General features: G+C 41.1%; 1 protein-coding gene across 1 annotated transcript; it reads right to left on the bottom strand.

Annotated features, from left to right (window-relative positions):
* Positions 1 to 1,172: 1,172 nt before the first annotated feature.
* LOC143511716 (putative methyltransferase DDB_G0268948) lies at positions 1,173 to 8,708 on the bottom strand. Its single transcript, XM_077001293.1, has 7 exons — positions 8,588 to 8,708; positions 8,224 to 8,402; positions 7,946 to 8,106; positions 5,946 to 6,159; positions 5,361 to 5,464; positions 2,826 to 2,963; positions 1,173 to 2,705 (listed from the first exon to the last, which is right to left on the bottom strand). Exons 2-7 carry the CDS (start codon positions 8,332 to 8,334, stop codon positions 2,618 to 2,620), a joined length of 816 nt encoding a protein of 271 aa, XP_076857408.1. The 5' UTR covers positions 8,335 to 8,402; positions 8,588 to 8,708; the 3' UTR covers positions 1,173 to 2,617.
* Between the last annotated feature and the right edge of the window lie 9,220 nt (positions 8,709 to 17,928).

The raw sequence follows: 17,928 nt of genomic DNA, 5'->3' as shown, positions 1-17,928 counted from the left end.
TTCCTGCCTTGTCACAGATCTGTGCTATTTATCTAACATGGAAGCTCATTTTGAAATGGTTGACAAATGGGGTTTCAACATAGACTTACATTTTTGTACTTTCTAATTTGTATGAAAATGTTTTGTTTCCTCTTTTTTATAATTTTACCTACAATAGGCAGGAATGATTGTTCATAATAGGAAATAAGTTCACTCAGACATCTGAAGTGGAGAACCTTAGGTCAGAAACAAAATTTTCTATAATACCAAATCTGACATGCAATCATTGTCATGCCAGTAATATCAGGCTAGTATTGTTAAACTCTTGTTCTTGTATGGGAACTAGCTACCACAGTATGCGCTAACAGACTCTTACATCAAGTAAGCAGGTATTGGAGTAGGCCAAGATATATACAATTGTGTTCCATTAGCATAGCAGGAGAAACCAATGGCATATTCACAAATACTGCTACAGAGAGGCAGTATACACCGTGTAGAGGCACAGGATGGATTTTAGGACGGGCACGTCACATTTATAAACCCACAGAAGTCAGTCAGGTAGGGTCTAAAGTTTAGACTCTAAACCAGGGGTAATCAATTAAATCTTTCCGCGGTCCATTTTTGGCAGATAGCTCAGACCTTAGGTCCGGGTCCGCGGTGGCGAACGAAAGTTGTTGAGCGCGGGGGGGGGGGGGGGGGGGGGGGGGGGGCGTAACACTCGTCTGAAAATAAATTCTCCGGTTTAAAATATAGTCTCCCGTTAAAATTTTTTTGGCATTTGGGTCCGTATCCAGTTAATCAGGAATGTGATTGGGTCCGGACAGGACGGCGTTCGGGTCCGGATCCGGACCGCGGTCCGCCATTTGGTGATACCTGCTCTAAACCATAACAGCTTTTCCGAGTCCTCTATATGGTGTATAGCCATATCTGGTAGCATAGCATGATCTATTGCGTCAATTGCACTCGGACCAAGCAGAACCATGAAACGTGTAAAAGAAGATTTACATATGTGAGGGGTGGTGTTTGAAAATGTTCATGAATATCATTCTTGTACAAATTCAAGCTTTTGTGCACCAACTTTCTTAAAGTGTAGTTACAAATGGCACATTTAGATCTATCTATGAAATGGATCTATAATTTGAAAGGTCACAGGGGTCAGGATCTGGGGATGGTAGTGAAGACCAACAGAAGAGTTTACTCTTTAAGCCTTGAAAGGCTTTATTTCTGGGAGCATTTCTTTAAGTAAACTGTTAGAAATAGGGCACAGAGACAAATGGATCATTTATTTATTCATAATCTATCAATTTAGGATAAATTCAAGTGTTTTTCTCGGGATATACTGTGCTATATTCAAATTAATATTAAAATCTCCTAGTATCTTTATCAAAAATATTACAAAATTTAATTGATAGTTAGCAAACTCCTGTAACTCCGATTAATAGTGAGGTTTCTTATTGGCAAATAAGTCAGTTTCATTCAAGCAATGCATTTCAAAGATAAATTGGTTTCCAATTTTTATAATCGATCACTCTGCCTCCTCCTCTGCCATTTAAATGAGGGCAGTGATTGTACCCTATGGGTCTTTCCTTATTTGAAGCCAAATATTCTTCCATTCTAATCAACATTTCTGTCACATCACAGTCCTGATCAGTAATGATATAATTTATATTCTGATTTGAGAGACATTGTATTAAACTTTAAAAGTTGAGTTGAACTAGCTCAAAGTTTATTTATCTGAAATTTAGTATGATTCAGTGAATGGATACAGTCTCAAGAGTTTGGAGTCCATGTGCCTTCTCAAAGCAGCTACCATACGGCTGGTGGACACAGGCAGGATAGCATTCTCACCCAGAACACCAGTCTTCAAATACAGACCAATCATGTATAAGGGCTGTATTTGTTTCTGAGCACCACTTGGACATCCAGCAGTTTAGCTGTCACAATCTTCTGTAAGTTTCCTTGTAGAGGAATAGAGCCAAAGCATATTACTGCAGTGGACACTGTATGGGCTAATTTAGACACCTCTTTAATATGATTCTTCATAACCTCGCATTGTAATATCTTCAGGTTTCCAATTATGTCCAGCACCATTTCCCAGCACGGAGTCAAGTGCTGGCAATGCCCCTAAAGAAGAATCTAATTTCACATGAATCACCTATTACCAGAGTCCTTTCAACAGGCTTCTCAGTGGGTGTCTCACAGTGCAGGGTGAGCCTGTTGGAAATGTGAATTGGAGGTGATGAGTGGTACTTGCATGGGTAAAGCTTGGATTTGGCTTTGCAGCAATGTTACCAAGATGCCACCAATTCATCCTGGTTTGGGCAAAGTGTTGAGGGCAAACTGTCTCTTTTGGAGCTTCCAAATGTGGGTTTGGCTGTTGCATTCTAACCATGTTCTTCGGTTGTACATGTACCTCTGTTTTTTTATTGATTTTAAAGTGGTATTCAGCTATGACACAAAATGGATAAACGAAGAGTAGTAAAGTCTAGATGGCCGTAATGTTCACGTTGTGAATTCAAACACAGGAAACAAAGTGTATGAGTATGGTCCTCTTCCTTTAAAACACTCAAATTTCTCATTTTTGCAACGTGTGAAATTTATTTTTCTTAGAGGTCTGTCAGACCAGCTGGTTAACAACCTAAGGTTTGCAGGCCAGCAGATAGAAGTAACGAACTCCCAAGATGACTTCTGTTTCTGTGGATGTCACCTTCATCACCGACATCAATCTGGAGAAGATGGATATGAACGGTTGGAGAGAGGGAGAGGGTCAAAGGTCATATTCAATACCACATGTTAAAAAGCTAGCATGGGGAGAGCAGTACCTGACCTGAGCATCAGAAACTCACCTCCGTGTTATGTCATGGGACAGTCTCTGTGCCTCCTCTGGGTCCTTCTTCAGAAGGTTCTGGTAGGCGGAGAAGGACTGCACCATGCCTATGTATTTAGAGATGGACACTTGTAGCCTGTCCCAGAAGCTGGGCTGCCTAGAGGAGGTCCAACAGAACAGTAGTTCATCTGAGCTGCGGTTCTGTCTGACATCTTCTGGATTATTTGCAGCCAATTCCATTTATACTCTCCACTTTCAAGAGTTTATATCAATACGACATGATGGGCATATAACATTAGACGCTGAGAGCATCACCTGAGGAAGGTTTTCTCCAAAAAGGTACAGAATTTACTTAAATAAAATAACATAATAAATAAACATAATTGATTTAAATAGCAAGCGCATTAAATACTGCAATATTACAAATGTATGGATAGGAAAATTCTAATAAAAGAAAATTAAATATTAAAATGTAATGTTTAATTAAAAAATAATGTCTGTGACAATTATTATAAAAATAATAATAATAATGTTAATTTCCCCTTCCATCTAAGAAAAGAAGAAAGAAAAGTTGCTTCTCTGTGCTTAGTGTTGATCACAGGCACAGTAACTGGATGAGATCCTAGAGACCTAAGGGGCCTTTCTGGGATTGTATTGTTGGAGCACGTCAAATAGATACACCAGCCCCTAGTAATTGCACCCTAAAACCATTTCTGTAATATCCTGGGAGCCAGTGTAAAGATTAAAGCACAGGGCTGTTCTGTTCATTTGCACTAGTGTGAGCTCTCACAGCTGCATTTCGAATCAACAGAAATTGTCTGATCAAGACAGAAGAGAACGATCAATATGATCAATCCTGCTAGAAATAAAAACATGGACGAATCTCTCAAGGTCTTGCTGCTTTTGTTCATTTTGTCCAGATGATAAAATGCTGATGTAGTAATTGCTATGACGTGATTACGTCTATTAGAAAAACATAAAATGCTAATCAGTGATCTCTACAATCAAGATCGGCAGCATGACTACATCTCATCTTCATTTCCATATAAGATAATCTCAGTTTTATATTTTATTCAGCTGGCGGAAGCTTTTGCACTGACTTGGTGAGCAGATAGGACCATAGTTGTTTGGTGGGGGAATAAATCTGGGGGTATCTGCACCACTCTGTTAAAAAAACCTACTGAGTCAATTGAGAAAAAGTGGCCCAAGAAGCTTTGGTGACACTACATAGGTATCTTCTCACATACACATTTGTCTTTTTCCACAGAGTAGTTCCTGCAATGCAGATATAACCCAAGAATGTTTTCCCGTCTTCTCCAGTGGGTGCTTTTCCTCTGAATGATCTAGTTTCCTCCACAGTCCAAATGGAAGTTAGATCAAATTGGCTATACTAATAAAATTGTCAGTGTGTGTGAATGTGTCTGCATGTCCAGTGATGTTGGCTAATAAAGTTTTGTGTCTGTGTGTGTGAATGTTTGTGTTTTGCTGTTGTTGTTTAGCATGCTCAGCGGTGGCGCTCTGTGCTATTGTCCTCTCTCCCCTCCCTGTACCTGATTGGGGCCCCCAGGGGGCTGATTTCTAGTTGAGGATATTTGATGTGTGTAGTTCGCTGCAGCTCCTCACTGGCATGTGATTGGATGTAAAAGCTGAGTGTGTTCATTGTGAACTGATTTCGGGTTCCTTGAAAAGAGCTATATAAATATATAATTCATTCTGATTAATGGTGTCGAATGCAACACTGAGAGCAGAATCTGCACCTAACGCGTCATTAAGAACATTTAGTAGAACCATCTGAGTGCCGGGCTGGAACCTGCTCTGAAGGTTGTAAAAATAGCTATTTAAAGATTTAAAAACAGTACGTTTTTTTGAAGACCTCTCTCTCAGTTATTTTTCCAATGGTAGCTTTTAAATAGGTCTGTAATTAACACAGTTGGATATGAGATCTCACATCTCCAGGAGATGGTTAATATCTGCAGTTTTAATTAACTTGAAAAGGAACCTGACCTGACTGCTTGGAGTAATACCACCGCAGGTAGATGATATGAAGCACTGCAGTCTTTCAGTTAAGCTTTTATAATTAATACCATTGAACTAGAACCTTTCAACCATATTACCTCCATGTAGGACTTTTGGACATATTATTACTAATCTGATATTTTGGATAGTAGTTTTGAAACAGGATCACTCTATGTGCATATACCACGTGAACTAGGGGAAAGGGGAGTGGCCTGTTGCTTTGGGCAACCAGGAAAAGAAAGGGTCCTGCCAAAATGAGGCACAGCCATTAATCCAAGGTTAGGATAACTCGTATTTTTAGTGCATTACATCAGGAATTTGACTGCACTTTAATTTGCTTTTATAAAATTTGTAAATGATATTCATAAATAAGGATTCAAGTACTGGGCTTTTCTCTTCTCTTTAATTTAGCTATTTTTTTTGGTCATCCCTTTTTCTAAGTCCATGAACTAAGAGATCATCCTCATTAATTGTAATTGTTTTTGGCAGCAAACCCATTGCTACCGCTAGGAAAGACAGATGAGCAGAGGTTCCTTACCATTCCTTGACTGGATACTGGAGAGTGTTGTAGACACGTTCATACAACGTTAATGTGCTGTCACCAAGCTTGGGGTGACGGTGAGGTTGCAGGGCAGCATAAAACTGTTAAGACATGGAATGTTATTTGGGCACACACACATACACACACACACACACACTCACACACACACTCTTCCTCACAGCCACTCCCTCGCTCATTATCACCTCAGTATTGATTACACCCATCACCTGTTGTTTCTTAATTATCCTCCCCTGTCCTGCCCCATTTCAAACCCACAGGTACCGGCCCGTCAGTGCTGTGCGTTCAGCTCATCTGAGTGAGGCGACCGTCCCCCTGCCGGAGTCTGCGGCATTCAAGTGCATCAGTAACACGCCTACGCCGTGCATAGAAGCTTCTAGAAAGCCTTTTCGTTTCTGTTTGTTTGATTGCGTTATGGAGAATAAAGATCACCAAACAAACCCCTCACGTCTCGAGCCTTTGCTGCCACCATTTCAGCGCTCTGTTAGGCTGTTATTAAACAGAGAGCAGTAGAGCAAGTGATCTTGGATGGTGGTTATAGAAGGTGTTTAAGACGACACAAACCTCCTTGCAGATGTGATTCAGTTCCTCGGAGCAGTCTCCATAGCTGAGCTCCATGTCTAGGCCATAGTTGAGAATAGCCAGACAGCCCTTGGGTTTCAGGATCCTGTGGGCCTCCTGCAGAAAGCGTGGGTGGTCGAACCAGTGGAACGCAGACAGGGTGGTCACGAGATCAACGGACTCGTCCCGAAAAGGCAGCTCTTCGGCAGGACATTGTCTGAAAGTGCAAAATAAACGTGACGGGCATGGTGCGATAGTGCGAGCAATGGTAACATTTTTTTTGAAGTATCTCAGGCAGGATTAGCAGTCTCTCAGCCAGAGCAGGATTAGCAATAAATATGTAAATAAGGGGATTTTAACAAGCACATGAGAAGCATCAGTGACAGGCAGGATGCAGCGTGCGAGTGCGGTTCTACATAGAGATAGAAAGAGGTAGAGCAGTGAGTGGGCACATCGCCAACCCACAGTGTGAAGCAAATGGCATTGGCAGTAAAGCTCTAGGAGTGTAGCTGCAGCAGTGGTTGGAGGCATGAAGGTTGGAAGCTCGGTCGGGGCATCAGAAGCACGAGAGTGAGAAGTCACGCCACCACACAGGACAACCTTCCTGTGGCCTTGCAAAAGAGGGAGATACGTAAGAGCCAGAGAAGACACAGGTGCTGGTCGTAGGTGGTTTGCAGCAGGGCAGGTTTGGAGTGTGTGTCCCTATGGCTGGTGAGAGTATTTTCATGGCCATCATGAAGGTTACTACGTCTATATTGTTACTACGTCTATATCCATCTCGTTTTCTTAAAAAATGTGTAAGACACTATTAGCCCAGGTCTTCGCTCCATTATAAATAGCAACCTTTCAAGTGGTCTAGTTCCATCTTGTTTTAAAAACTCATACAACATTGACCCGCCCACTTCTCCGTACAAGTGCACAAATCTGTTTTGTAACACGAGATATGTGCTGCAAAAGTCGAGGCGGTCAGATTTGGAGTTGTGCCGAATTCGTGCACATTTCCTGCCAGTTATTTTTTTAACATTCACGCTCAGATTTTTATTCTACAAGTTCTCACATCAAAACTACAAGTGCAACTTTTAGTTTACAAGTTCTCAAATTCAAAATACACGTACAGATTTTGTTTTACAAGTTCTCAAATCAGGTCCTACACGCTCTCAAGTTTTGCAACAGATTTAGCTCCATAAAAATCCTTCACTCTCGTTTCAAACGCAAAGGTGGCCAAGCGTTCTCTGTTGTTGCTCTGTGGAACTTCCTGCCATATGATATTAGGTCCATGTCCTCCGTTGAACAGGTTAAATCTGGTCTCAAGTCCCATCTCTTCTGTCTATGAATGTGATTAAATATTAATCTCCCATTAGCTTCAGTTCACATACAATATGGTTTTAGGGTTTAGAAATTTGAATACGTTACTATTTTACTTACTACTTTATTACTTTAAGGAGTTACTGTAACTTTCTGACTTTTAATCTATTTTTATTATTACTTATAGGATTTTAAATTACATTATGCCTTAAATTTTATTTTGTTGTACAGCACTATTGATCATCTTCGGCTATTTTTAATTGTGCTTATAAAAATACTTAATTAAATTGAATAGAATTTGTAAGGTCTTTATACTAAATACAGATACACAGAGTAGCATATGAAATGAGATTTGCAAGGTTAAAATGCTAGAATTTACAAACTCACACAGCTTCAGCGTCTAAAGAGAATGTTTTTACGAGCAGATTGACTTACTGAACTCGGATACCTCTGAACCCTTTCACACTCTATTGTTGCAACACTGGACTGAGTCCAAAGTGAGTTAAAAAAAATCTCTTCTCAGCTTCTCAAACATAATTGCACAAAATCCATAGAATAAACGCTAACCTAAAAACCGACCCCCACAATGCCGCATTGTGACCTTCACAAAAGACGTCCTGCTGAAATATACATCTACGCGACCCTTTGAATCTGAGCTCTTCAGCTTAATCTGTACACTCGTAAGAAGCTTGAACAACCTGTAGGAGATGTTGGCGGCAGTGTTGTGCAGGATCGCCAGGTCCAGTTGTGCAGGACTGATGTCTGTTCCCACCACCTGCGTGAAGTGCGGACCCAGGAGAGCTGTGCCCTGGCCAGAACCACAGCCCACGTCCACCGCAACCTCACCCAGAAGATCACTCTACAAAAACAAACCCCGGCTCCTCAACAGCCAAGATATTCCCCAAAGAAACCCGAATACACTCAATTGCACATATTTTGCATGAAAGCAAATATTGAAATAGATAACCACCCTTACATTTTTCTTGAAGAATGTTAGGATATTTTTGGTAAGTTTTTCGGAGGGTGAAACTCTGTACTTCCAGTATGCAGACGCATGTTCTTTTGCTTCAAACAGTCGAACAGCCATCCCAAGGTTCCCAGAACAGCACCAGAACAGCACCACACACTTCAGCACGGACAGGATGCCTGAACAGACTGGACAATGTGGGGGAGAATACCGAGACCCCCACTCGGTCAAGATGCAGTCAAGATTAACGAGTTGAGCAAACCTTGCGATTAAAATTTCTTAAACTTTGCATTGCAAATTCAGTAAAATGTAATGAAATCACAATTGAATACTTTTGCATGAATACAGTAATATCTATGGTAGTTAGGCTTACCTCTTATTGCTCAACCTGTTATATTCTGGACTGGTCCCTGTCATGAATACAGTAATCTCTATAGTAGTTAGTCTTAATATTGCTCACCCTATTACGACGCTGAAGTTGGTTACTTATTCACAATTTCCGATTCGTTTAGCTACTTATTCGCAGCTCCTTATTCGGCGGCTGAAGTTGGTTCCTTAAACAAAAAGGGTGTGTTCACGATGCGTGTTTGCTGCACACTTTGTTTAAAAGATAGATTAAACAAACGAGGGAGCAAACATTTAAGAGGTTATTGTTTCCCATACTGATTTTGTGAATGTAGAAAAAAATAACTATAATGAAAGCATTCCTTTTGTAAAATGTTTTTTATTTCAAGTCGTTCCAATTGTATGCAATTTGTACATGATAATTGATTTCATCAGCATTTCTAACGTAAGGAAACATATTCTTGAAAACTAAAAACACATTTTGAATATAAATGTGAATCCTTGTTACCTGGAGCATCTCACATTAAAGATTTCAACTTTGGGCTTCAGAATTAAGAGACTTTTTTGAAGATGAATCATATTAAGAGTTTACTGTTGTAGAGATTATATATAAGTATACGAATCATAATTAACCTATATGAATTTAAAATTTTGCTGGTCTTTTACTCATTCATCGATTTTTGATTTATTTTTAAGCATAAAGAAAACTGATCTGAAGCTTTTGTAGGTTTTATTGCATTTACTTGAATGCCAACAACCAATGACTGAAATGGATGTGGGTAAATGCTTAATGCAATGAAAATGTTATATTTAACTGGCAAATTATAATTATACATTAAAACCAAAAGTATTATATAAACTCTTAAAGTTTAATTTAACACCATATTAGATAAAATTTAATCCCACTCACTGCATTTTTCTGCAAATGTATAATAACTCAGTGTTCACTTAAAAGATCACGTTTTATTTTGAAACTATTGCTTTGAATTTACTCCTCAGTGTTAATAAATCAATTATAAAAAAAACAAACAAACAAAAAAACCCCATGATGACAGGGTGGACAAGTTGATGTGAGGGTTGACCAAGACAGGGTCCAGACTTCAAGGCCGGGTGCAGGCTGCAAGACGAGGCCATACTCAGGGCGCATTAACACTCACGCTTGTAACACGAAAGATGGACGTTGACTACTGACAGACGTAATACTCAAACAAAGATGAGCACAGGACGCTACACACACACACACATCTCTAACAAGCACCGCGTGAAACACATTAGACTAACGACAACCCTTGTCCACCCTGTCACCCTATAAATATTATGCCAGGTTCACACTACACGACTTTTCAGTCGTCAGGTTTTTGTGCCGTTCGCACTACACGACTGGTTGTGCTGTAATCGCAAGTCTTTCAGTTGTTGTGGCTTTCACACTACATGACTGATCGGCGACGCGGGCTCACGACTGGGGAATCGCCGACTCATCTGGCTGCCGTCCAAAAACACGAGAACACGAAAATGAAACTCTCGCGAGAACCAGCAACACCACGTAGAAGAAAAAAAACAATGTACATGTAGGCCAACTCCACATTTTCGTTATTATTATTTTTTTTACCGTTTAAACACTCCATAGTTTAAGTGAACATAAATATAATCAATCGCACTATTTCTCCAGTGCTGTCACAATAACTTAAACACAGTGTTGTAGTAAAGTTGTAAGAAAGGTGAGGATTTTGTGTATTTGCTGGGTTACTGTTTTGAAAGTATTCTTGAAAGTTTTTTACATTCTTCAGAGACATCTTCAGCGGCGCCGCGGTTCTCTCTCCGCGTTCACATTGGCTGTAGCTAGACGCTGTTCCCATTGGCTGTAGCTAGACGCTGTTCCCATTGGCTGTAGCTAGACGCTGTTCCCATTGGCTGTAGCTAGACGCTGTTCCCATTGGCTGTAGCTAGACGCTGCTGCCGACTCTCAGTCGCCTGCTAGATATTAAACATGCTAGATATCTGCCGGTCGTCTGCGACCAGTCGGCGACCAGTCGGCGACCAGTCGGCGACCAGTCGGCGAGCGTCTTTCAGCAGTTCACACTATACGACTGAGCGAGCGACGAGTGATCGCCGATTTGCCTCCGATTAGTGTGTGTGTGTGTGTGTGTGTGTGTGTGTGTGTGTGTGTGTGTGTGTGTGTGTTTATTTTAGGTGCAGGTGTTTCTCCCCGGAGATGGAAAGCAGTATTTCTGGACCTTTAGGGATCTCTTAGATAGAAGTGCCCTGATGTTGTGGGGTGAGCGGGTCTTGAAGAGCCCCCATGAGAGGTGAGGGCTCCCCTTATGTTCGGGGACTAGTTGTGTTGACTAGTATGTACCAGTTCACTTCTGGTTATTGTATCTTTTATTTGGATTATGTCACAGGTTTTGCGTTGGTGCACTCTATTCATTAAATACTTCATTTTCAATGAGACTGGTGTGATCGTGTCCTTCTTTAACTTGAGCACCATTACTGGTCACATCTGAACTTAATTTCTACAATGGTTTTAATATTAAAAGTTCATACAGTGTTAGAGATGAAAGTTTGTGCATTGTACCTTCTTTCACAACGTTTTAGTTCAACTTGGAAGAACCTCAAGAGGAAACAAAGCAAAAAAAAGTATGGGAATATATTTTAATAGGGTTAAAGGAGTGAAACTAACATTACTGAAATGGTAAAAAAAAAAATAACTAAAAATAAGAAATGTTATTTTTCATGTTAATTTAACTCTTGTTTTGAGAGTTAACAAATTAACAAAGTGTTAAATGTTTTAACTATTTTGAAAGTGTTTTCTTGTACCATTAGAAGCAAAACAGCCCCAAGGCATAATTGACCCCTTGCCATGCTTCACAGTAGGCAAGGTGTTCTTTTGTTCATATGCCTGGTTCTTCCTCCTCCAAACATAGCGCTGGTCCATTGGCCCAAATAGTTTCATCTGACCACAGTACACTGTCCCAAAACTTTTGTGGATTGTCCACATGACTTTTGCCATACTGCAGTCGACTTTTCTTGCTCTTTGGAGTCAGCAAGGGGGTGCACCTGGGAGTTCTGGCGTAGAGGTCTTCGTTATGCAGTGCACACCTTATTGTCTGAGCTGAAACTTTGGTGCCCACATCTGACAGGTCTTCTTTCAGTTCCTTAGCAGTCACGCGAGGATTTTTCTCCACATTACGCTTCAGGTAGCACCAGGGCCGGAGTGGACCACTTTTTCAGCCCGGGAGTTTCATGCCCAAATCCGACCCAAAATTATTTTTCCCTCCCAATCGGCCCAAACTAGAGATTGACATGAGCCGGCCCATCGGGAATCCTCCCTAATCTCCCGATTAACCACTCCGGCTCTGGGTAGCGCACAGCAGTCACGGTCAGGATCTTTTTTCTGCCATGACCAGGTAGTGTTTCCATTGTGCCCTTTAACTTGAACTTGCGAATGATATTTCTGATAGTGTCTCTTGGAATATTTAACAACTTTGCAATCTTTTTATATCCATTGCCATTCTTGTGAAGAGACATAACCTCTTCTCGTGTCTTCTGGGACCATTCGCTTGCCTTCACCATGCTTGTAAACACACCAGTAGATGTCTAGAAGGAGCTGAGTATCATAGTCCTCTTAAACCTGCCTAATTGGTGCTTATTATGCTTGATTGCTGCTTGTTACGTGCCTGGCTTGCTTGTTGTGTGCTAGCGTGTTCTTTTGCAGGTTTTCCACTGGAGGGCGAATTTGGAGACGAAATGGAAGACAGGTGCTGCTGATGACGGAACAACGGGATTGGCTGTTTAGTAATTGGTTCCCCTTTTTAAAGAGTCTGTGCCTTTCGTATGGTGGCCCGTGGTGTATTGTTTGACAGTTCACCACGCGGTCCTCTTTAACCAATGCATTACAGTGGGGTTTTGAATTGTGCTTTTGTGTATGTTCGGGTTAATGCCGATTTGAGATATTACTCCCTACTACGGTTGTTGAGAGTTAGATAGGTGTTTTAACGCACCTTACGAGATATTACTGCCGATTTGAGATATTACTCCCTACTACGGTCGTTGAGAGCTAGATAGGTGTTTTAACGCACCTTACGAGATATTACTCCCTACTACGGTCGTTGAGAGCTAGATAGGTGTTTTAACGCACCTTACGAGATGTTACATTGCCAAGGCCGTGTAGAGTGGGTCTCTGGTTTCTGATTTGTGTTTGTACGTTTACTGCTGACTCCAGATATAGCTACTCCATACTCGAGGCGCTAAGAGCTGCTTAGGTGTTTTAATGCGCCTTATGAGTTATTACAGACATATCAGACCTTGTGGGTCCATGTTCTTTTCTAAGTAGTTGTTTCGTTTGTATTTTTGGTTTGGGTAAGTGCCTATTTATTTTAATCGTCGTTTTCTCCTGTTTTGTGAGAGAATAGGGAGTTTGGGACGATTGAATTGTGTTTTTGTTTATTTCTTTTGGTTTAGGGTAGTTAAAGCGGGGGAGGGCTTTAGCTTGTTCTGGTTGTTATTTTGGCACGAGCCCCAGATGTTGTCTCCGTAAGTTATTTCATTTTTATGATGTACTTGGAAATGGAATATGGACATTACAATACAAATAAGATAAAAGAACCATGTATGAATGAACCTTGCTGTGTGATGTTTTGGTTATTTATGTTGCATCCTTTTAGAACGAGCTATCTTGCACAAAGGACCGTAACACTGCTCATTGCCATCCACAGGTGTTTTTAATACCTGATTGAAAACACTGGAATGAACCTCTGTTCTTAAGAGTGGTAGTCGTAAAGGGGTTGAATAATCTGAATAATTGTGTCAATGAAGAAATCACAGAAAGGCCATTTAATACTTTATGACAAAAACAATCGATGCTATTTATTCAACCCTTCACATCATTGGGGGTTGAATAAATTTGATCACAACTGTATATATAGTATCTACAACAGTAAAACCTTAATATGATTCATTATCATAAAAATATCTTACCTCTGAAGCCCAACTGAAGGTTTCAGAAAAAAAATCTTTAATCTGAGATGCTCCAGGCGGGGGGGGGGTGAAAGGGGGTGTCGCCCCCTCAGGCGAGGCGTCCCGCCCCCTCAATTTAATTAATAAGACCCATTTATTTTACAACAATCGCTACATGGCGCCCACTCAACAATCGTTACACGCCACCCCCCGCTCAACAACTTACGTTCGCCACCCCAAAATTTTCTGACGCCCCCCCACTGTATATGTTCTGGCGCCGGCCCTGACTCCAGGTAACAAGGATTCATATTTATATTCCAACCAGATCCAACTGTTCATTCACAACTAATATGGAAACATTACATGCTGTCCACAGCAAGCTTGACACTCATTAATCTGGCACAGAAACACACAGAAAAGAGAGAGATGGGCAGATATCTACAGATACAATTATATCAGGCTTTACTGTGTAGTGGGAAATCCAGTGTCCAGATCCAGGCGTGAGACACGCAGCAGTCAAAACCAAAAATACATAGTGACAGCAAAGGTACACGTGGGTTAATCCAAAAAATCATTGAATAATCAATAGAATTATTGAATAATCAAGACAACTACAACGATTCTTGTAATGAAGTAAGCCATTACAGTGCCAGTGCCAAAGCAAACATGCACGAACAGCCTGGGTGATCACCCAGTTGCTCTCATCAAGCATAATGAAGTACTGGTCTCTGTTCCTGCCTCGCTGGGCTTCCCAGACAGGATCGTTGCAGCAAATTCTGGGCCCTGTACACTCTCAATGTCAGTGGGCCCCTATAAATGCCAGTAAACGAGGCACATGAGTAAAATGGGCCCCTCTCCCTACTCGGGCCCTGGGTAGTCAAGTCCATTTTTCCCCCCACTACCACGCCCATGTTCCCAGAACCACCTGGTGTACAGAAAGTGCAGATTATGCCCCCAGTCTTCATTAATGGAGCCAGGATAGAGAGGGTGTGTTTTTGTTCATTTCTACCATTCGCACCACTTTAGCATATTTGCACTATCTACATTTTAAATCAAACACTACAGATGTGTGTTGTTGCTCACGTATGAAGTGTAACATAAACTACTGGCTTAGATTGACTCTGTTTAAACTGTAAACCATCTACATATTAACAGTTGACATATGCACACATATCCTGGTCAGTAGGTCGCCGAAGCGTTTATCTAGTAGAGGTTAGCAGAACTACTTTGTAAATGTAAATGTGCCGTATTTTGTCAATTGTGATTTTTACACCGCAATCGAAATTTGTCCTCCGCTTTTAACCCATCTGTGCAGTTAGAACACACACACACACACACACACACACACACACACACACACACACACACACACTAGTGATTACTAGGGGGCTGTGGATCACACATGCCCAGAGTGGTGGGCAGCCCTAGCCTGGCGCCCAGGGAGCAGTTGGGGTTAGGTGCCTTGCTCAAGGGCACCTCAGTCATGGCCTCAGGTCTGGGAATCGAACCCACGACCCTCCGGTCACAAGACCAGTTCCCTACCACTCCACCAGGAGTAAGACTGTGTGGTGTAGAGGGATAAAACTAGTATAGAGGGGTAAGACTGTGTGGTGTAGAGGGGTAAGACTGTGGTGTAGAGGGGTAAGACTGTGGTGTAGAGGGGTAAGACTGTGTGGTGTAGAGGGGTTAGACTGTGTGGTGTAGAAGGATAAGACTGTGTGGTGTAGAGGGGTAAAACAATGTGGTGTAGAGGAGTAAGACTGTGGTGTAGAGGGGTAAGACTGTGGTGTACTAGTGATGGCTAAGTTACCTTGAAAAAGGCAATAGTAACTTATAGTAACTCCTTTTAATAGTAACTTAGTTAGTTACTGATTACTTGATATTAAAAGTAACTACGTTAGATTACAAGTTACTTTAGTAGTTACATTCAGCAGCAAAAATAATTTTTCCAATACTCACTTTATTGGAAGTGCATTTTTAACAGTAACAATGTATTGAAGCAGGTTCGGTAACCGAGGCAGAAACTGCTTAATCCAAAAATCCAGAGGAGGGAAACATTGATAACGCAATGCTGGCGCGCGCAGGCGCTGCCCCCCCCCCCCCCCCCCCCCCCCCCCCCAGTGTCACTTAAAAGGCAAGACCCGCCGTGAGGAGTAGTAATCGCTACAGTATCTCCTGACATTACGTTTGTGTAGCTGCGCGGTATTATTTGTAAATTTATTTGTAAACGTAATACGAACTGTTCAGTCAGACAGCTTGTGAAACGAAATATTACAATTTCAAGCATTTTAAAGTAGGCGACGTTAGTCAAAATTCCAGCACTTTTCAAACGTGGAACACAATACAACATTAAAATTCTTCAGGTAAATGTTCATTCCCCTGTTTTTGAGGGGTGTTTCTTTATACTACCACATATCGTTACGGGAGGACACTGCACAAAATGACTTGTAAAACGTGCTCGCGCTTTCACAGGGTCGCGCGCAGCGTGCGGAGTCGAGCGCTACGGTCAGACGCAAAAGTAGAACTGAGCCAAGAAGTAAGCAAAAATATATATTTTACTAGGGAAAATAAAAATAGTAACGCACAGTTATTTGGATAAGTAACTTTAATCTGATTACTGGACTGGAAATAGTAGCGCGTTATATTACTCGTTACCGAAAAAAGTGGTAAGATTAGAGTAACGCGTTACTAAGTAACGCGTTACTGACATCACTGGGTGTAGAGGGGTTAGACTGTGTGGTGTAGAGGGGTAAGACTGTGTGGTGTAGAGGGGTAAGACTGTGGTGTACAGGGGTAAGACTGTGTGGTGTAGAGGGACAAAACAGTGAAATAAGGGCAACAATTGTGGACCATGTTTTACATGCAAGTCATGGTCTTACAACGGCTGAGGCTGGTTGCAGCTGAATATTGGAAGAACAACTGTGTCTTAAATCGTTCAAACATTTCATAGAGAAAACGTGTGTAATTCAGAAATGTGCTCTCTGCTATAATGCTGCACATTGACATAAATTCTGACATGTTATTCAAATTTTTGTTTTACATTCTTATACCATATAGGATATCAAGACTAGCTCATAGTGGTAGCAGAGGTTCCATTTTCACACAGCAAGAGGAGCCTGTATGTGCTCAGGTTGTTTTGAATGTGTAGAATAAGTTTCTAATTTGGCAGTTTTTCCAGTCAGTTGTCTGTCTTTACTGAATTTCAATTATTTGTTTTTGTCAAGTGTGAACAATACAGTCAAACAATATTGCTGTACAAATTTGATTCCAGTCCAGTTTCTTGTCAGTCTCCCACATACAGTCATGTGTATCTTTGTTTTCCATGTAAGTTTGTATGTGTGTACCATGTATTTGATATACCACAGAATGTGCAGTGTTCTTGAAATCAAAAGCTTAGCTAGTTTCCATCAGAATATACAGTCTACAATGACTGTGATTTAAAGTTGCACTGACAACATGACTAAGTATTTTGACTGCCTTGTTCATAGGCAATGGCACACAGACTAGATACTCTGATGGCACTGACAAATTGACTGACCTAAATATTTGCTTTTTTTGGCAAAAACAAAGAATTTTGAGTGAAGTATCTGCTTTTGCTGGTATTTCATTGAGTTTTGCTGTTTGCACTAACTGTTTTGAGAAATGCACTTGATGTGATGCCAATGTAAACCATGTGTAACGATTGATTTTTGCACTCACACCTGCCTGCTGCCATTCCTGAGCAAGCTCTGCACTGCTTGTAGCCCGATCCCGCAGCTGAAACACTTTTAAGAGACGGTCCTGGCGCTTGCTGGTCTTTCTTGGGCACCCTGGAGCTTTTTTGGCAACAATTGAACCTCTCTCCTTGAAGTTCATGATGATGCAATAGATTGTTGACTTAGGTGTAATCTTTCTAGCTGCGATACTCTTCCCTGTTAGGCCATTTTTGTGCACCTGTGTTAATGGAGCAATCACTGAAACGATGTTAGCTGGTCCTTTTAAGGCAGAGCTGCAATGAAGTTGAAATGTGTTTTGGGGGATGAAGTTCATTTTCTAGACAAATATTGACTTTGCAATTAATTGCTGTTAAGCTGATCACTCTTTATAACATTCTGGAGTATATGCAAATTGCCATTATAAAAACTGAAGCAGTAGAATTTGTAAAAAATTTATATTTGCATCATTCTCCAAACTTTTGGTCATGACTGTAGAGTTTATTTCATAATTTCATATTCTACATTGACTGAGGACACGCAAGTTGAACGCGAACGACAAGGCATGATGAACAGAGAACACGGACTTACACTCTAAGGCAGCGGAAATGACAAAGGCACCAGACTAAACCAAACACAAGAGTACAACTAATAGTTACGTACACTGACACGAACAAACACACGTGAAGCAAGTAACAACCATACATGAACATGAAGACCA

This window comes from Brachyhypopomus gauderio, chromosome 4 (assembly GCF_052324685.1).
Source record: "Brachyhypopomus gauderio isolate BG-103 chromosome 4, BGAUD_0.2, whole genome shotgun sequence".
Classification (NCBI taxonomy): Eukaryota; Metazoa; Chordata; class Actinopteri; order Gymnotiformes; family Hypopomidae; genus Brachyhypopomus; species Brachyhypopomus gauderio.
Note: the sequence above shows the minus strand (reverse complement) of the source record. Positions and strands in the feature narration are given on the sequence as shown.

Bases quoted from the DNA above. Each gene is read 5' to 3' on its own strand.
- LOC143511716 (XM_077001293.1), bottom strand. From the start codon at position 8,334: ATGGCTGTTCGACTGTTTGAAGCAAAAGAACATGCGTCTGCATACTGG. The intron at 8,107-8,223 runs GTAAGGGTGGTT...TTGTTTTTGTAG, and splicing joins TAACATTCTTCAAGAAAAAT to AGTGATCTTCTGGGTGAGGT. The intron at 5,465-5,945 runs GTTTGTGTCGTC...ATGTCTTAACAG, and splicing joins TGAATCACATCTGCAAGGAG to TTTTATGCTGCCCTGCAACC.